General features: G+C 48.6%; 1 protein-coding gene across 1 annotated transcript in view; it reads right to left on the minus strand.

Moving 5' to 3' along the window:
• LOC119434143 (serine/arginine repetitive matrix protein 1-like) overlaps positions 1 to 21443 on the minus strand; it is a 124915-nt gene that overhangs the window by 55131 nt on the left and 48341 nt on the right. The window contains exons 4-7 of the mRNA XM_049659074.1: positions 10023 to 10080; positions 5396 to 5675; positions 2887 to 3070; positions 2127 to 2219 (exon numbers count right to left, since the gene is read on the minus strand). Coding sequence (XP_049515031.1) covers positions 2127 to 2219; positions 2887 to 3070; positions 5396 to 5675; positions 10023 to 10080 — 615 coding nt within the window. The remainder of the gene's footprint in view (positions 1 to 2126; positions 2220 to 2886; positions 3071 to 5395; positions 5676 to 10022; positions 10081 to 21443) is intronic.

A 21443-nucleotide genomic window follows, 5' to 3' on the forward strand; every position in this document is an offset into this window, starting at 1 on the left:
AGCAGCATAACAGACACATCATAGCAGCATAGCGAGCCTAAGCGAGTGCCAAATCTTTACGAAGTTCTGGTCCCAAGTGAAAGCCTTCTGCGCCATGACGTCACGGCCCATACATCTCCCAGGAAACGAAATGGAAACTGGTTCGCGTAGAAGCTACTACAGTAACTTATCGTAAAGTAACTTCAGAACGCTAATTAATTTCCTGGGGCTGGAAGAACATTCCAAGTTTCGAATACGAATCGAATACTAAACGATTAACTATTCGTGTTCATGTTCGAAAAGCAACTATAAAATATTTGAAATTAATCAACTATTTCAACACAACCAAATTTGCAACTCTGGTTACCTTCATCCGTTAGCTCAACATTGTCACAAGTTATCAGAAGCGAGACAATGCCGAAACACAAGGGGTAATGCAAGCTTCGTTTTCAGTTTTGCGGCGGAAGCGCGTACACTAGAGCCTGTAATTTTTGCGTGTAGTCAGTCATTACTTTTTTTTCGCGGTTCGGGGGGAAGTGGACGGCGCAGTCTAATCATGTAGCAGTTTTATACATTATGCTACAACCAGCGATGGCTTTTTCGAAACAGGCCCTCAAAACACGTGTGTACGGCACACAAGTACATCAGCGTTTTTTTTTTTCCCTTCCACAACTAATCTTTTCGTAACAGTTTATGTAGCGTTTATAGAATAGCTAGTCATACAGCAGCCATTTTTTTTTCTCGAAAAGCTTGTTTGCAACCCGGCTCTAAGGTTGTGCGGACATTAGAACAGTTTCCCTAATCACAATCAGTGCACTGTGTTTAAAACTGCTCATTTGTCCCTGGAAGTCAGCTGCCGTTCTTGCGCTGGTCCCTTCAGGCGTGGTACCTAGGTATGCCGGAATAAATGTTCCTGCTGTAAAAATATACATCTGCGTTTGACTATTCGATATTCAGTTCGGTATTCGACACTTACTGTTCGTATTCGATAAAAAAAAAACATTATATTCTGGGGTTTTACGTGGTAAAACCAGGAAGAGGGTTATGATCCACGCCGTAGTGGGATACTCCAGACTAATTTCGACCACCTGGGGTACTTTAAGATTCACCCAATGCACGGCACACGGGCGTTTTTGCATTTCGCCCCCTACGAAATGCGGCCTCCGCGGCCGGGATTCGATCCCGCGACCTCGTGCTTAGCAGCGCAACTCCAAAGCCCCTAAGCAATCACAGCGGACATTTGTATTGGATTCGTATTCGAAAAAAGTTGATATGCACCCACCTCTATTAGACTTGCTAAGACAGCTGAAATATTTTTTTATGGCGATAGCAATTATATGGACACTCTAGGCGAGGTTTTTCCGTCGCCGTGAAGTTCCTTATAACTTCCACGGGCGATAACATCGTCGCCGCGCGCCGTACGCTGTTATGTGCGAGTGAAAGCATGCGACGGTGATCCGGCAATCGCGGATCGCGCACACAAGGGCGGGAAGCTGGAAGGAAGCGCGCAGTCTTCCAGTCGCGCACAACGCTCCGAAGGGAAGGTAGGGAAGTGGAGGGGCCGCGCTTTACTGCGGCCGCGCGCTCCCGCCGCGCCGGTAGGCTTCGAGGGGAGGGGGGGGGGGGGGGGGGTTATGTGCCGCGAGCGCCCGCCTGCGCGGCTGTATCTTGAAAGCCATCTGCGGCGGCGGCAGAGACGGCCATCCCCGTGTTTTCGCGGCTAAGATCGTGTTGATACGATCGCCAGCACGAAACTCAATGTGCTCGCTGCTGCTGGTGCGCTGACTCCAGCGTTTTGACAGCGAGGTTCCGCGGTCATCGAGTGAGATGCGTTCATGTTTCCTGGTGCGCGCGTGACACGATGCTTGTTAATTTAGTGAGTGTGCCTATGTGTACAAGTTTACACGGCCGACAAAACTACTATCCTCACTATTCACTAATTTACTATCGCAATGGATGCTTCGCCTTTCAGGCGAAACTGCGATGTTTCTTTTTTTTTCTCTCTTTTTAGTATTCCTTTAAGACTAAGAAAGCCCCCCCCCCCCCCTTCTTTTTACGAAAGACAACGCTCTTCCTGAACGAAGAGCCGTTCGTGGGCGTAAGGTTACGTCCTGTATAAGCGAAACAAAATACACGTGCGTACACTTACTCGTGCCCCAGGGCAGCTGACGGCGCTTAGCGTCCAAGGCCTCGTGCAGCTGCAGCAGACTCTGCGCCAGGATATGCTGCTCTCGCTTCTCCTGCGACAGGTGAGTGTCATCGTAAGGACGAAACCTACGTGTTTTTGTAAAATAGACAATCACTTACACACACACACACACACACACAAAATACCCGGCAGAACCCATTTCACGATAAATGTCGATGCTAATGCGATTAGCACTGAAGCAATGTGGCGACCAACGCCGAAACGCGTCATCGATGAGGCGCGTACTGCAGCCGGGTACCCGTCTCGCGCACCCCTCTGGTCACGTGCCGCCATCTAGAAGCGCCGCCGTGAAGTCCGCGCGCGTGGCAGATCAGCCAGCATAGTGCTTTGCACTTTCAGCCAATTATTCTTAAGAACATTTCCGCTAAGACAAACTATTATTCCACACGGAGGTAACGTAGTCTAATGCAGATGTAATGTCAGGCGTTGTACGCAGGCCGCTGGCTGCCTAAATCATTTTTTTATCGGTTTCTTTTTCAACCATGACTGCAAGCGACGCTGTTCCTCGCGTTCAACTTTATGACGCTGTTAATGCTTGTCCAATGTCTAGCGGAATATCCGGTGTCTAGTTATCTGTGAGAGTGGTACTTTCGATGCTCATCGGTCAGTGAATCCCGAGCGTTCGATATAAAAAATAATTCGTATTATCCGGAGTTGTTGTAGTTGTACCAGGCAGGGCTGCAACGAGGAGTGCTTACGTTCGCCAGCTTCGGTTGCCGGCAGCCAGCCGAGCCGCCGCCACTCCCGATGACGTCACCGCTCGAACGGGCGGGCGGACTGAACTGGCGAGCGTTGCGCCGAAAGGAAGCCCGAACCATGGGAGCCGCCGGCGGTGCCCGAGCCTCGGGGCTGCGCTCGTCCGACGAACCACTCCGGTGAGACCTGCGGAGCCGCAACATCATCGCCGTCAATCGGTTACCGGAGGGATCTGTAGGCATATATCGACATCTACAGTATTCGTAAGGTTTCAAAGCTACGGCGTTGGCAGTCGGAGCTGACGTCCGATCGCATACTAAGGCACGTTCAACAATTTCGCTGCTGCAAGGGCACAGTTATTTAAGAAAATGCAATAGCGCCTAATCTTCCTAATCTTCGCACCTATAGCCGTGTTACAAGAGGTATAAGTCTTTATGTGCACGTGTTGCAGTTGATGTCACCTCGTGAGGATGAATTCAACCAAGCCTCCTTAGCTCCTGGCACAAAGGCACTGGAAGCCGCATATTTATTACCATAGAGCAGCTCTTCGACAGCGATCCTTCGTCGACGAACACTCGTGCTACACACACATAAAAAGTAGAACAAAAAAGTTTTTAGCAAGTTGTGGTTGAAACATAGTGCCACAAGGTGTCATGGCCGCCGCTAATGCTGCCATCCAGGGAGCGCTTTTCTGGACCCCGTCAAGCTCAGGAATAACGTCAAATTCGTCATCTTGTCTGTTCTGATTGACTCACACGGCGGCTATGCCCTTCTCTGAGTGGTTCAAAGCGTCAACATGGCGGAATTTGAAGATATGGCAGATAATATAACCATGTCCAGCACGGAGGAAGGAATGGATTCGAAGGGGGCACGGGTAGGTTCCACTGCCTTTAATGCCGTCATCATGATCACCATCATCAATATATGGGCAAATGGGCGCCGGAAAAGGTTGACAAGGCATCGGGGCAGTTCGCGTACCTACTTTTTTTTTCCTTTTCAACCAAGATATTACAGGCCAGGTTGGCGTTTTTAGCGGCACCGGCTATCGTCCTCCTCGTATGATTAACACGAAATCACAAAACGCACAACGAAACTATAAACACAGTCACAGAGCACATATACATAAAGAAGTTCGGCACGCGAGTCAATGAAAGTCACTGAAGGTAGTACAGGAATGAGACAAGCATGCGCTAACGTGATTAAACATGCATAGTCCATTAACAAATAAAAAGTAATTCAAAACATAAGTGAAGGCTTTTAGTTGAGAGCGCTCGCAGGCCGGGCGCTCTCACCTTGAACTGGGATCCCGAACGAGACCTCGCGGAGTTCCGGTCACGTGACTCCGACAGCTACCCGCCGGGGTAGCTCAGTCAGCTAAGGCGAACGAGACCTCGCGGAGTTCCGGTCACGTGACTCCGACAGCTTCCGTTGCTGGCCGCGGCGGTACCGGGAGGACGCCTTGGCGCACTGTGCGCCGTGTTAAATTTGTTTACAACACAAGAAGCGCTCACGTGTTTAATTAACCTTCCAGCCCGTGACTACTTTGACGAGCGGCTGCACGTTCGGCTTGAGCACGCTGTTTGACTCCGATTTAGAAAGGTGTCTGCATAGTCGCAATTCGAGTCGGCGAGCGGTAAAAACCAGCCGATTGTACGTACGTCGAGCAGCCATGGCCAGTGGAGTCCTGGAATGAGGACACCACCCACTCGTCCTCAAGATCAACGATCTGAATGGTCTAAATAAATGTTTTTCTCTCTCTCTCTGTACGATTACCTAAACTTCCATAACGAATATTACATCTGTAGTAATGAAACTTTTGTATTAGATGAGATTTAGCATGAACCTAAACTCGCGGGCAACACTCTGCGGCGATGAAGGTTTTAAGGGCGGGGCGTCTGAACGCATGTTAATTATCGCGCTAAGTATTCCAGCAGCGTTTGACAGCGCTTTTGGTTTCTTGAAACAGACACTGGGCTTAATCAGCCTGGCTTCCACGTGTGATGCTTTCGCGTTCGCCCAAATCCGGAAAGAAAAAAGCAGAGAAATAAGTCACACTTACTTGTCAGCGAAGAAAGGGAACCGCGGGGCCCGATTTTTATTAATCATATCATAAGCAGCCAACGAACAACGACACCAGGGACAACATAGGGGAAATTACTTGTAATTACCAAGTCAATTAAATAAACGATAAATTAATGGAAATGAAAATGGATGAACTTGCCGCAGTTGGGGAACGATTGCACGTCTTAGCATTAGGCGTGCGATGCTTTAACCAATTGAGCTACCGCGGCGCCGTTTTCCCATAGACTTTCTGGGGTATTTATGTTGATTTTCTGTTGCAAATAAGACATATGTGCTTTCTCTTGTCCAACTTAAACTAAATACAACTTCGTTATATCGAGGTTCGACTTCTTCGAGAAAAAAAAAGAAAAAAAAACCCACGTCACCCCCGGAACAAAAGCCCGACACTGAAAGGGTTCAATATTCCAATTTCCGAGAAAAAAAAGTTACCTCCGGCGAGGGCTTCGGAGACGTTCCTCGCGGCTCCGATCGGAGGACGACAAGGAAGGCGAAGTGGACGGCGATGGGGCGGCCCTTCTTGGCCTGCTGCTCTTCCTCCGTCGCTGGACCCTGCTGCCGCGGCTCTCTCGGCTGCGTCCTTTCTGCCGCGGGCGTTGCGGCGACGGCGACGACAAGCGCTGTCTGGCGCGTGGGCCGTCGCGTTTCTCGCACACCAGGCTGAGCAGGTCCTGCTCCAGGCGCCGGCTCAGGTGCGCGGGAGCGGCGGTCTCTGCGATGCGTACCAAAGACAACCCGTGGGCAAACGCGACGGGCGCGACTGGTGTAACTGCTGGGACCCGGTCTCCTCAACAGTTGCACTAATTCTACTCCCCCTCTCCACCTGTCTATAAACTGAAGCTCGGTTGAGGACCTGCGCTGTAGCTGCGCCTCGGGTTAGGCGAACCGTCAATTTCTTAATGTATATATGCGGAAACCTCAACTACCTATAGCACTGAAGCCCGCGAGAGGAACCCGGGTATTACTTAGGGCTAGCTTCAACTTGGGCTAACACAAACAACAAACAAACAAACAACAAACCAAGAAACGCAGAGGTCGCCGGCGGTTAAATTCAACTTTAATTATGCTTTCTTTTTAGTATATATTTCAGCGTTCGACAGTGACGACAAACAAGTTATTCTTACCGATCTCATTATTAAAAGTTAAAAGAGTAGCGTTACGGCTTCGTCAACGTTTTGATCGCGATAAGAGGTAAAAGAAACGTGACGGTCGCTACAGAGAAGAGTAGCTGAATCTGAGGGGGCCGGATCTTTGTTAATTACAACCATGCGAAGAAAATAGACCAAGAAGCGAGAGATAGCACAGCAAAAATTATTTCTTATCCTTCATTGAAATAGCAAGAATAACGCAAAAGCAAAGCTGATAGAAAAAAAACAGCATGCCGTAAGCGGAGCCGAACCCACATTTCCGGTATTACACGTGCGGTGTTTTTTATTAGCTGGCCTACGACGGCGGCCATCCTGCTGTCCAATTGCCCGGGTATTTGCGTATGCGTACTCTACACTAGTCATGGGAATGTTATTCAACTGGTCAACACTCGCAGGGCTATCGTGCGCACTTATATACACGTATTCACATCATTCTCCATGCATTTTCTTTTATTGCGATACCAATTGTATGGACACTCCAGGTGCATTTCTACCGCCGTCGTCGCCATGAGGTTCCGTATAAAGTACACGGGCGATAAAGTCGTCGCCGCGCGCCGTATCCAGTATTTGAGAGTGAAAGCGTGCGAGGGTGAGCCGGCGATCGCGGATCGATCTCGCGCACGCAAGGGCGCGGTGCGGGAAGGAAGAACGCCGTCTTCCAGTCGCGCGCAACGCTCCGGAGGGGGGTTCTACTCCGCGCGGGCCGAGCGACCACGCGCACCCGCCGGCCCGCAAAGCTCCGGGGGGAGGGTAGGCAGGAGAGGGGCCGCGTTCTGCGCCACGTGCGCCCGCCCGGACGGACGGCTGTATCTTGAAAGCCATCTGCGGAGGCGGAAGAGTCCTCCCTGCCCCGTGTTTTAGGGGCGAAGCACCTTAGGGCCGAGCCTTGTCCCTCGTAGACTCGTAGTACGTAGGACCGTAGCTCCGGAAGCGGAAGCTGGCTTCCGCTTCCGGTTCCACTTCTGGTTTCGCTTCCGGTTCCGGAAGCCAGCTTCCGGCTTCCGAAGAACGCTTCCGGCGTTTTGCTCGAATGATCCCCCGGTGCTTCGCCCACTCATCATCATTCACTTCGTAGATATGCGGTGTTTAACTTTCTCTCTCTAAAGGGCTTTATCTCTCTCGTTCCCGACGCGCGCTCTCTCTCTCGTCCGTAGCTCTGGTTTACCCGAATGATCCCCCGGTGCTTCGCCCACTCATCATCGTTCACGTCGTGGATATGCGGTGATTTTTTGCGGCTAAGTTCGCGTTGATGCGAGCGGCGGCAGGACGATCAATTCGCTCGCTGCTGCTGCAGCGTTCATTCACGGCAGCGTTCTGACAGCGAGTTCCCGCGGTTATCGAGCGAGATGCATTCATGTTTGCTTGTGCGGCCGATACGGCCGATAAACGGCCGATACGGCCGTTTCTCTACAATTTCTCATTGACATATTGACAATTAATTGGGACAGTACTTCTCGAGTTAGATAATTAATTACAATTAGCTAATTAGACCTCGAGAACTAAAAAATTACTGGCGGCTACTCCACTGCACTGGAAACAATACGTACTAGGTTTGCTCCTCGTAACGCCATTCCTATTCTTTTTTTTTTAATCGTGCTGCGTGATAGCTGGGACACCCCGTATAAAGCCAGATACTTGCCGCCACGCGCCGTTGCAGAAAAATTTATACGCATTTGATCGAGACCGCTAAGTCGTCAGGGACGACTAAAAGAGTATGCGAAGTGATTTCTGAACAGCGGGGGAAGACGTAAAAATCCAGGATACTGCATCAATATACTAACCATCCCCGCGATGCCGCTCGCCCCTTTTTCCTCTCTGCGTTCAGGCAGAGAAAAGTGCATTTCCCCCAAACAAACAAGGACAGCGGTGGGCGAGGCCGAGCTTGTTGGTAATGAATGCTTTTGAAGAGGGAAACGGCGAGGCAGGACGAGGACTGACCGGAAACAGGCAACGCAGGACTGACTAGAAGTAGACAGGAAGTGTTGTGCGTTTTCTACTTCCTGTCAGCCCTCGTCTTGCCTCGCCGTTTCCCACTTCAAGGACACGCGTAGAAACGACTGTCCACGACAACTGAGATGCTGAAGAAATCGGAAGAAAAAAAATGTGATTTTTACCTCGATAACATTCCACTCAGTCGTAAGAACCGATTTGAAAAGCGACTGCGCCCCTGACGTCTCTCCGTGTCTCAAGAGGATATAGCTGTATTCAGAGTGCGACGCATAAGATAGCCCCTTCACTCAAGATATATGATCGACAATCCAAAAATGCATAACATTTACATAATTTTATGCCACGGTGCTGCAGACTCCATTAAGAGCAAGTCAAGGTGGTAGAATGGCTCTTTCTGCATTTTATGATCAGTCACCATAACTCCAGAGTGATTAAGTATCTAATTATTGTGCACCCTGTATGATACGTTTCCTACTAAAATAGAATTGAATCACTAGTGTTAATTACCTGCACAAGTAAATTATTGGTTGCAAGCTTTACTAGAAAGAAAAACATTATTTCGTGATAGCTTCAGAAACGTCCCACGCCACGTGAACCTCCCGTCAAACACTGTAGTGCCTTCTCCAAAGCGATCTTTGGTAGCGATAGATTTCCCTCAAAAGTAAAATGAAGGTACTAGAGGTAAGCAGAACGTATAATTTACTCAAGGAGGTTGAAAAAAAAACATTCTGGAGTGGCGGCGCCCACTAATGTTTACCAGCAGGGGTGAAGCCAGCGCTTGCCCTGACCAACTCTGAAAGAATGCCGCGCAGGCTGCAGTCCGCGCTCACTTTTAGGTGCTTTTGTTGTCCGAATGTAAACGCTAGGATAATTGTAAAATAACAGGGCGTTGTTTCTAGCTAAAATATTATATTTGGCTAAATGTTGGTATAAAGAACTCTAAAAAAAATGCACCACGGCATTCAGGTTTGCTCCTAAAGCTTGTGAAACAAAGGTGCACATTTAATAGAATTTTTACAGCTAAATTAGCCACCTCAAACATGAAGGAGGCGAAAAGCAGGCGTTTCCAATATTCCACTATTCCCTGACGTCTCTTCGTACCCTGAGTAAGATGGCGGCGGCCTGGCTTCACTTTCAAAGCAGCATTGCCACTCCAGAATTTCTTTTTCAACCTCCTTGAACTTACTCTAAGATTAGTATTTGTGGTCTGTTCCTTGCACAACTGCACAGAAATGGGTTAAAATAAGTCGCGTAGACATATGTGTCCACAGCAAATGAAGGGAATAGCCCAGACACAAGACGAGCAAAGTATCCTTCGCATATATATGCCAATCTGAGCAACTGGTAAATCAATGACAGCCAAGGTGTACGAGCGACTTCAGACACCCTTCTGAAGTACTAAGCATCTGTTGGCGGTTCCTATGATTCATCACCGACAAGCTTTAACCGCCGCAGCCCTACGAACTCCTACCTGGCCTGCCGTGTGGGGATGGTAAAACGCAACGTGACAAGACACAGTTACGGATTTCTGGCGAAACAAAAACGCAACGCAGAGAAGTTGCATATTGCAGTGCGGTAAATGCAAGGTCTCTTTTATATTGTAATCGTTTTGCATTACGTTTCAAAGCAAAGTCACGGCTCTGACACGCCTCTCGTTCCAATTAAATTTGATATCGACCACACCGCGTCGCGCGCCTGCCCTCGGCACCAGGCTACAACTGTTGCACAAATACCGCTAACAGCTTCGCTGTAAAGAGCCCACAATTAACGTTTCCGATTCAGTACTCAGGGCAGACAGTGGAAGGACCACCGTCGGCAGCTTTCGGGACCGTCATCACCAAGATCCTCATCACGGCTATACAGTTGTGCCAGCTATCGCCAGGTATCGCTATGTTTCATACTTAGGGTAACAGTCTGTAAACAGTCTGTAAAGTCCCCGTGGAGCCCCGTCCTTAACTTACCGCCTCTCGTAGCCGGAAGTGACTCCCGCTGGTTTCTGAAGCCTCGCTCGGCGGGTCTCTGCAACGTGCACGAAAAAACAAAGTGAATTAGAAATTTCATTCAAAGCTTCGGAGGCAAGCAACGTTACCAGTGGTGAGCGTTACGTGATCAGCTACAGACGAGCGAAATGATCGAATTCTCAGCTAACTGTCCGGTAGCTGACCGTTTGCGAGTACATTAGCGGTCTCGCGGACGATTTGGTCGTAACCAAGCCGTACTTTCAAAAGTGCCCATGAGCAGCGTTAACCCCATACATCAAGCAACGCGATAAATCATATATGGTTACCGCATCGTATGCAGATACACTACAGTAACGAATGGTGCTTTGGGGGGCCTTATTAGAGACTCATACGATATGCGGTGGTATTGGATATACGAGTTCCGGCATGTACGGGCTTCTTCAATGGGTCTTTTTGTGCTTAAGAAAAGATAGTGCGTCAAAGACAGAAAATTACAGGAGGATGTCGACACGGACAAGCGACGCCGTTCGCGCTTGTCCGTGTTGACATCCTCTCATGATTGCCCGCCTTTGGCGCAGCATCTTTTTTTAAGCATAAAAAGACCTATCCAAGGAACCCGCACATGCTGGCACTGCATGTACGGGCAGTGACTGCAGCCAGTCACTGAGGTCTGTCGGCTAAGGTAACTGTAATAATGTAAGTGTCACTTTCTGAGCTCGCGACGCATGTGGCGTACGGTCCAAGGACAAATTTAGTATTACCCTTTAGAGCACATCTGAAACATAAAAAGGCAATGAAACTTGAGTGTTAGGCGAGTTGCTTCATAACGCTTAAGATGCTGGGCCAAAGGCAGACAATCATGAGGGGATGTCAACATGGACAAGCGCAAACCGTGTCGCTTGTCCGTGTCGACATCCTACCGTAATTTTCTGTCTGTAAGCGAAGCTTGTCGTGTGTTTCTTCGGTGTTCGTCGGAACGAATTACACTTACGAGCACCACGTTGTGCTCAAACCACAACCGGTCACACACACTGCAGCTGGCTCCGAAGTTCCGGTTGAGAAACTCGCCCTTCCGCGAGCGAGTTCACGGCGCCGTTGCTCAAACGCAGCCTGCTCCTCGGCGGAACGCACCACGCGTGCCTTCCCATACGGTGGCCGAGACTGGTCTGAGGCGAGGGAAGCCCGGCGGAGCACACGCCAACCCCCTTTCCTTCCCTTTCCCTCCCGCGACACATCAAACGACCCTGATTGGTCGCGCGCGACACGTGATCTGGCGCCGGCGAAGCTGGAATCCTGCCGACCGGGTATCTGGGAAAAGCGGTTTCTTTTTTTGCGTGATGCCATCGGACACTTGTGAGACAATACAAGTCAACGTTACCAGTGTCTTTCGTGTCGTACTGCGCTCAGCTTACACCTTTCCTCGCCATTCTTCCAAGGACACATAACACCGTCCTCCTCACGACGTCACTGCGTCGACGTCTCGCGGTGTACATTCACATGGGCTGCTGTTTGCATTATGGCTTAAATTGTAAATGAACCCGCCGTGATGGAGTAGTGGTTACGGCGTTGCGCTGCTAATACCGAGGGCGCGGGATCGAATCCCGGCCACGGCGGCCGCATTTCGATGGGGGTGAAATGCAAAAACGCCCGTGTACCCTTCATTTGCGGCACGTTAAGGAAACCCTTGTGGTCAAAATTAACCTAAAGTGCCCCAATTACGGCGTGCCTCCGGAAACGCATGTAACGGATGTGATAGTCGCCATCTGGGAGCGGTGAAGCAAAGCACTGCATGTGACACTAACGAGCTCCGACAGGGAGCGCTTCGGTAGTCACAGCACAGCGGAGGGTCCAACGCGGTGTAGCCATAGAATAAACAGTATAGCCTCGTGCATAGTTTCAGACAATAATCATACAATAAAAAACTATTGATATTGTCCGACGGCAGGATTCGAACAAAGGAACTCTGGAAGAGAAGCCCGATGTTGAAATCATTACGCCACGGACGAACGCCTCGACACGCGACCATAAAACGCCCTTATGAATTTATCAAGGGCAAGCCAAGCTGAACCGTTGTAATTAGCATCGACTGTGCGTGTTCGCAGCGTCTTCTGGACTTCGAAAAGTATACATTGCTCGGAAATTTACAACAATGAAGGCGTATGAAGCGCAATAAACAAAGTCACAAGACCGTCTAAATCCACAAGCACGAAGATCAGACAAATACATGTACTTCTGTGGTCTCGTGTGGGCAGTTAGCGTCGGATTGGCCCAAGGCGCCTCTCGTCACCTGCGGATTGCGGCTTCAACGTGCATCAGCAGTGCATCGCCTACTGCTTCGCTTGCGATGGCACCACCTAAGACAACTGCTGCGCTGCAAGGCGCAGAAAGGCAACGACGTCGCCGGGCGAATGTCGCTTTGCACCCGCGAGAGTCACTCCAGCGTGAAGCAGAACGCCTTCGCGCGTTCGCGGCGCACAGTGCGAATTCTGCCGCTGACATTCCTGCAGCTGTGCAGGTCGCAACTCAACTGGCTACCGTAGCCACTGCGGAGCCGGACCAGAATGCTCGCACCTTCGCCGAAGCCACTCGCCAGCAGGACGGCGCTCGCCAACAGGGCGCCGCGCGCTAAGCAAACCTGCAACGTGGTCGCCGACCCGCAAATTCTGCGCCTTTCGCTGCAGAGGACCGTGAGTTCACGTAGCAAAAATGCAACAGCGTCTGTGAAGACACGTTTCACTTTCACGTTTTACAGATTCCTATGAAAGAGGGATCAACCATACTTTTTACACTGTAAATGGTATAGCGTATAAACATAAACGTTCTGTTACATTATTGTTGTGACAGGTGCGGTGCATAAATATAAACAGTGCACTAGAGATTAGACGTTGCACTGATTACAATAGACACTAAACTGTACCCATCGCATTTGGCTTTATGACATTTAGGTAAGCGCTTCACAGTAGCTTCGCTTCAGACAGATTCCAGCATCCACGTGCGTTGGATCTGGATAATTTTCTTCCTTTCCATCCTTTAAAGAACGACGCTAAAGCAAAAAAAAAAAGAGAAGGGAAGTCAAAACTCAGAGCCCTTCCCCTGACGAGAAAATGGGGGTAAGCGAAGCTTGTGGCAAGACAACACTGTCGCAGGCATTCCGCTTCGTTTGCCCTAAACTCAGGGTCGGCGGCTCTTCGCTGACATTCGGCCTCAACATCACGCTCCCGAAACTCGGGGTGCGCGGCTCTTCGTTGGCGTTTCGCCTGGGCTTCGAAAGCGCTCACGCTAAAATCAGACGACCAAGCTTCCCTCACCCCCATTTTTTCGACAGGGGAAGGGCTGGTGTGATTTTGTCTCTTTGGGTCCCACGTGTGAAAAAGGGTAGTTAAAAGGACGCGTTACAGGTCCCCGAGCCCACAGTGGTATGTGCCACTGAGCTAGGACTCTTTCTGCACTATCGCCAGGATCGGCCCACTTTTCAGCGTGACACCACCACCACCGCCGAAACTTGTGAGCCTATAAAAGCTTCGCTTAAAACGTTCACCGACGATTACGATACTCCCTAATGCGAAATTTGAGCCCCGCTCTATACGTGTTTTTCATTTCGCGATATATTGGCTGGCGCGGACAGTCTGTCTCGTGCGGCACGTTGCAAACGGAGCGAAGTGTGGCGCGACTGCCTCGCTAATCGGGACATCGCGAGAGGCAGCGCGTGGGTGACGCGTGGGCGCGGTTCACAGCAGCCGCCTCCGACAGACCTCCCAGACGACGCGCGCTACTCTGGCGCCAACTCGTAGCCATCGCCGCCGCACTACGTTTTTTTTTTCTCACGCTTTCGCCATACCCTCCCTCTTCCGCTTTCATACTCGCGTCTTTCATCCCCCGCTGCGTTCCGCATTCGCTCTTTCATCGTTCGTTGTGCTCGTTCGCTCGGCTACGCCGACATTCGCCGCAGAACGGGCGCCTAAGATCCGCGCTCTAAAAGTCAGCTAACAGAAACGTGTTGTTGTTGTTGCTGTTGCAAAACAAACAGATAGGCGCGTTTACCACGTTGCACCAAAAGCAGCAACCCCACCGAGGCACCACCCCGTACACACAAGTGCGCGAGCCTCTCGGAGATCCGTTCGTGCTCGGCTTTGACCTTTGTCTTGCTTCGCAGCCGCGCGCCAGTCGAACCGTGGGAGCGCAGGCATTACTCTGGCTTAGGCCCCACTTATGCTAGTTATGACGTAGCCCACATTCTTACGTTTATACGTCTTAATAACTAATTTAAAAAAGAAACGTTCTTTCGACTGTCTACACTTTTGTTTCTTAGCTTGGGAAGGAGAACGCGTCTTCCCGCCGACACTGGAGCTACAATTCCCGAAAGCCACTTACACGCTCGGCTGCAATACTATTTACCTCCGCTATAGTCGGCTATAGCGCCTATAGTCGGCTAAGAAATGGAGCTGGGCAGGCCATGTAATGAGTAGGATTGATAACCGTTGGACCATTAGGGTTACAGAATGGATACCAAGAGAAGGGGAGCCGCAGTCGAGGACGGCAGAAAACTAGGTGGGGTGATGAAGTTAGGAAATTTGCAGGCGCAAGTTAGAATCAGCTAGCGCAAGACGGGGGAAATTGGATATAGCAGGGAGAGGCCTTCGTCCGGCAGTGGACATAAATATAGGCTGATGATGATGATGATAGTCGGCTTTAATGCGTCGTCGAGAGCTTATGTATGGTATATACATAGTATATACAGCCATATATACATAGTATATACAGCCGCCGTTCCAGCGTGCTCCTCGGCAGTATATACGACACGCGCGTAATTTTGATATTCACGGTTCAGAGTCAGATCACGCCGGGATGTCTGCAACAGACCCGGAGGCGTTCCGAGTCGCCTTATGCCACGACCTCGGCGCTCTTTCTCAAAGAACTCATCCAGCCGCTTGTTAGCGGCGCGCAGCTTCCGGCGATTGGAACGTGCAACACGCATGCTATATTTCGGGAATGACAGAACGTGCTTGTTGTTTAGCGCTCGCTTCGAATAAGCTTTTATCCGGTCCTAAAGAGACTTACCTTTTAAATGTTCTTCACTTTAATATACTACAACTACTACAACAACTACTACTGCCGCTACTGCTGCTACTACTACTACTACTACTACTACTACTACTACTACTAATACTAATATAATAATAATCATATTACAGCACTACACCTACGCTGGTTGCCACAATATGTTATTTTAGATGAGCGTATCGCGTTTTAACAATGCCGAACTGAATTTGAATCTTAAACATGGTCCCACGACAACGGAAAACCCATTGAATCACTATATTGGTTTCCTGCATCAGCCCTATATATTTTTTTGCACGTTTATCGCGCAATTATGATGAATAACAGTGAATCACGACATCTGGAGTGTCCCGAAGCTTGCCATTACCGCGGCTTTCAGAGCCTCTATGCTTGCTGTGGAACGTACACATCAAACTTAATCAGTGAATTAAACAATAAATATTAATCAATACTAAATAATAATTCAATAAATCAGTCAATTTATTGCCCGCAAATATAGCGATTGCAATAACTGACTTTAAAGTTGAAATTCGGCTTTCAACACTTACGACACGCGAAGCAAACGTAAACCAACGAACCAAACGAAACAAAAGACTACATTCGAGCAGTAATTTTTGTCTTGTCAGATAAAGCATTGCATCTTTTCATTTGCTCTTCGTTAGAATTGCAAAAAAAAAAAAGGAATTCAGTGGCGATGTAGCGGCAAATGCGACAAAAATGCGATAGCACTATGTCACACCTCTTTGAGGCCCCGGATCCATTATTTAAACCGCGTTCACCACATTACAAAGTGTTTTCAGGAGCTCACTCGCTCCACGTCCTGCCTCTCTATCTCTGTGTGTGTGTACATACATACATACATACATACATACATACATACATACATACATACATACATACATACATACATACATACAAAAATACATGCATAATACATACATACATATTATACATACACACATACACACACATACATGCACTTTTTTCTACTTAATGCTTACGCATTAAACGTAGCAAGCGCATACGCCAGGGGTTTATGAAAGGGGTGAAATGTCACTGAAATAAACCGCATTGTCGACTTCCTTTTCTGCAAGCTCCCTCGGAACTTATTTCGCTCGACGGAGCCCGCGTCATTTTATCAATCCGCCTTATAGCATCCAGCTCTGCACTGCAAGAAGGGAATAAGGATAAAAAAAAAAGAACGGAAAAGAGGGTCGTGAAGGATGATGATGAGCACGCAGATAAGACTTAGTCCAGACCCCCCTGTCCGCCTCTGCCGCTAATAAATTCTCCCTTTCAGCTCCCCATTTTTCCTCCTATCAGCGTGCGCGAACACGCACGCAGGTACGTACACACGTACGCACGAACGCACGCACGCACGCGCAAACCAGACGCGGCGATTTGTTTGCGTCATACCGACGTGTTTATCGGGCGCACCGCAGAACTCGCTAACGCTTTTGTTTTTTGTTTTTTTCTCGTTGTTGCTGGGTAACTAGTTCGAAGTGCTGAAAGAAAGCGTGCCGCTACGCGGGCCCGGTGTCCGCGGGGCCTCCTAATTGTATTTCGATCATGTTTGGCAGCTCCGTAACGCGCCTTCGTTATCGAGTGTAAATGTCGATTTTCGAGCACTTCACCGTGCGGCTTCATCGGCGAAACAACAGACTATCAAGAGACAAAAAGAAAAAAAAAGTATAGAAAGAACCAAAGGGAACGGAGAATATAGTTTTTCTGTCGCCCTGGTGTCTATCAAAAAAAAAAAAAAAGTACATAGCATACCACGACGAACCGCCGTCAAGGCCTTACACTTTCGATCGACAACAGTTCGGCAGCCGCAGTGTCAGGAATACTGACGTCGGAAAATGCCGGTGCGCTATGCAATGGAAGAAACAAGAAGAACGGTAAAGAAAAAAAAAAAACTTCGCGCACGCGAAAACACTCTGCAGAGAGACAGACAGTGGGCGACAGCATGCGCGCGTGTATGTGTGTGCGCGCGCGTGACGGCGCCGTCAAACTGCAAAACAGGAAGCGGGCTGAGTGCGCCGATGTCATTTCCGGTACGTGCTTGCCATTGGCAAGCATGGTTGGACGCCGTCACGTGACTTCCAAAGGAGGAGGAGGAGGGGGGGGGAGCGGGCGGTGGGCGCGCACAACACTGCCACATATTGAGACACAGCGTCGTGCGCACTCAGAGTGATTTCATCTAACGCCAATTCCTCCTCAGCCCCCCCCCCCCTCTCCCTTCTACGCCCTACTTCTGCCTCACCTTCCTCCTTCCAGCAACACCTGCTATGGTGTTCATTCTATGGCTGCTTCACAGAAGACGCAATGGGTCCTTCCTTATTTAACTTCTTTCATTCCTTCCTCTCTTCCTTTTTCATTCCTTCACCCCACTTCATACCTTCCATCCTTCTTTCGTTTCTTCCTTCCCTTCCCATTTATTCCTTTCTGTATTCCATTTACCGTGCTTCCTCTTCCTCGCTTTCTTCCCTCGTTGTCTACAAGGTTCACACCTTCCTTCCTCCCACTGTTTCTTTTCTGCTTTCTTAATTTATTCTCCGTCCATAATTTACTACTTCTTCCGTTTCCTTCTTTCTATCGCGATAACAATCGTACGGACGCCCGAGGCGCATGCCCGAACGCTGTCCCGCGATTGCTGTCTCGCTCGACTGCGCATGCGCGGTTCGCGCGCGGAGTCTCCAGCGGCTCCGAGTGCGTTTGGCTGCGAAAAAGACGAAGCCACGTGAACACAGCAACGTCAACGCTACGCTCAACCGCCTCGGTGGCGGAGCAAGGGTAGCGTTCTGCCTTCCGCAGCTGGCATAAGCGTTGCGAGCACGCACTCAGAGATAAACACACTATATAGCGTTCCTGCTGAGTTGTTGTGTATTGACATGTGTACTACCACGTGACTACCGTCCCTACCACGTTACAGTATGCACTGCTCTGATCGTCATCATCGTCATCATCAGCCTATGTCTATGTCCACTGCAGGACGAAGGCCTCTCCCTATGATCTCCAATTACCCCTGTCTTGCGCTAGCTGATTCCAACTTGCGCCTGAAAATTTTCTAACTTCATCACCCCACCTATAGTTTTCTGCCGTCCTCGACTGCGCTTCCCTTCTCTTGGTATCCATTCTGTGACTCTAATGGTCCACCGGTTATCCATCCTACACATCACATAGCCGGCCCCAGCTTCATTTTCTTTCTCTTAATTTCAATTAGAATATCGGCTATCCCTGTTTGCCCTCTGATCCAGACCGCTCTCTTCCTGTCTCTTAACGTTAGGGCTAGCACGTTACGTTGCATCGCTCTTTGTGCGGTCCTTAACTTGTTCTCGAGCTTCTTCGTTAACCTCCAAGTTGCTGCACCGTATGGTAGCACCGGTAGAATGCAATGATGGCACACTTTTCAATCTCCCGTTACGCTTCGAGCGTAACGGGCAATAAATGTCAGCTGAACGTCACGTCACTGGCTGCTGCCGAACGCCGACGGTTGCTCGTCGCCCTCGTCTCGCTTGCCATATCAAGAATGCGACGCCCGCAGCGCCACTGGCGGGGCTCCTCGTCGCGCCAGCGTTATGAGACGCCTGGTAGCTGCCGGGGCTGTTTCCTTCTCCACAGCAGGAGCTGCCAGGTCACACCCGCGTACGGTTAGAACACCGTCCGAGGAGTCCAAGCGTAACACTAAACCTTGCATCCCACACTTCACACATGTACACTTTTTTGTACATGTGCATGTACACCAATTATATATATATACAGGGTGTTTCAGCGAACACTTTCAAAAATTCTTAAAGGTTGCCTGTCGCAAATAGCCCAATTCTAGTTCATGAGCGGGTCTACTCGAAGAAGCGGACATTACCTGCGCAATGAAATTGACAGTACATAATGGCATAATTAACAGAAATTCAATAATTAAGTTTTTAACTAATTACCTGATGGCTCATATTGCAGAACTGCGGCATCTGTTCTGGGTGCACAGCTGCGAATTTGTAAACTTAATGCAATTATGGAAACGTTTTTTAAAAACTTTTAGGCCTTAAATAAATATTCCGCTTCGAACAGTCACTATAATTTAACTTTCTCTCTCAAATACATTTCATGAAAATTGGCCGTGTGGCTATCTCAGAAAATAGCTTCTGCGTCTTACATGTATTTGTATAGGCGGCATCGGAGTTGGACCCGAGCTAAAGCTTCCTCTTGAGAGAAAAAAATAGAGCTGGGCAGGCCATGTAATGCGTAGGGTAGATACCATACGTAGGGTAGGGAGTTATTAGAGTTATAGAAGGGGTGTAAATGCAAGGGAAGCGCAAGCGAGACGGGAGAAAATTAGGTGGGGTGATGAAATTGGGAAATTTGAGGCGTAAGTTGGAATCAGCTAGCGCAAGACAGGGGTAATTGGAGAACGCTGGGAGAGGCCTTCGTCCTGCAGTGGACATAAAAATATGATGATTATGATGATGATGATGATGATGATATGATGATGATGATGATGATTCAGGATTACCTACCATTCTCTTTTCTCTTTCCTTTATTCAATTCTACTTCTTTATTTGTTTCTTTCTTTCTGTCTGTCTTTCTTTCTTTCTTCAAACCAGCTCTACAACAAATTACGCGAACAAATACACTCCCAGTGGCGCATAGGGAAGTGGCAGCCTCGGTGCATTAGTCTGAGCAGACTCGCCAGATGGCGCTTCTATCTGCTGCGCGGTTATTCCGAACACGTAAACCTCAACCCGGCTCCTTCTTGGGAAGTTTTACTCCGCACTCCTAAATCGTTGTTATCGGACGCCGAACTGCACTTCGCCGATGTTGGAAATGTAGCTCCCGCACGGCACGGTTTGCAACGGGGGGAAAAATCATCTCACTCAGCTGCGAAAAACTGTCGCGCGTGTTTAGGTGAAGAACTAAGAAAACACTATATATATATATATATATATATATATATATATATATACACGACATATTTGAAGTATCAAACCGCAATGGCTCTCCACTGCTGCAATGCAGCGGTTTGTCTCGTCCGCTAACCATTTTGTCGGCGCGCAGTGGGGCCCATTTTTAGCGTAATTCCATCACAAACAAAACAAAAACGACAAGAAAAAACAAAAAGGACAAAAAGACGAGAAGGAAAACACAAATCGAGATCGCTTTTGGCGAGATGTGACTGCTTGCCGCGGTAACTGCCATGGTAGGCCAGACTGAAGCCTATTGTTCCAGAAGACTATGCCTGTTATTTAATGTACAACAGCTTCGCCATCTCGTAGTTGCAGTGCAGTGGCTGCATCACAACTTGCTTTTTTTTTAAATAAATATCGTACTAGCATATGCAGCGCCGCAAATCTCTTAAATACTAAACATGTTGAATGTGACTATGTTGACATCAAGTCTCGTACTTGACGTCAACATAAGTTAAACGGAAACGAGAATTCCGAAAAAGATACAATATCCAAATACAAAAACAACCGGCCGCAGGTGGGTAGCTCAATGCTAAGAGCATCGCACGCGTAATGCGAAGATGTGGGATCGCTCCCCCACCTGCGGCAAGTTGTTTTAAATGCGAAGCATTTCTTGGCGAACATTTGCCACTTTGACAGTATCTATCTATCTATCTATCTATCTATCTATCTATCTATCTATCTATCTATCTATCTATCTATCTATCTATCTATCTATCTAGCCGCCTACGTCTTGGTGGTCTCATGGTCGTATCGTTAACTTGATATTTACCAAAATTGGCATACTATGACAAGAATGTATCACGAACATAAATGATGGGTCATGACATGAACATCATGACATGTGCGCGATGTAGGTCATGAAACAGCTGCCTATGTCTTGGTGCTCTCATGATCGTATCGTTAACTTGGCAGGTACCAAAATTAGAATAGTATGACAACAATGTATGACGAACATAAATGATAGGTCATGACATGAACGTCATGACATGCGTGTCATGCAGGTAATAAAACAGCCGTCTAAAATGACAATTGCCCAGCGAAAAAGCATTAACACTCAAAAACCACTGAAATGGGTTCTGACGTGGGTACTAAGTGAAGGAAAAACTAAAGGATGATGGTAGAAGCCATAGTCATGAGCATGACCCATGAAAAATGACAACGATTCAGCGAAAAATATTATCACTCAAAAACCACTGAAATGGGTTCTGACGTGGGTACTAAGTGAAGGAAACACTAAAGGATGATGGTAGGAGTCATAGTCATGAACATGACTCATCAAACATGGCAATGACTCAGCACAAAAAGATTAACACTCAAAAACCACAGAAATGGGTTCGGACATGGGTACTAAGTGAAGGAAACACTAATAGATGGTGGTAGAAGCCAGTCATACCATGACTCA

The sequence above is a fragment of the Dermacentor silvarum genome, chromosome 11 (assembly GCF_013339745.2).
Source record: "Dermacentor silvarum isolate Dsil-2018 chromosome 11, BIME_Dsil_1.4, whole genome shotgun sequence".
Classification (NCBI taxonomy): Eukaryota; Metazoa; Arthropoda; class Arachnida; order Ixodida; family Ixodidae; genus Dermacentor; species Dermacentor silvarum.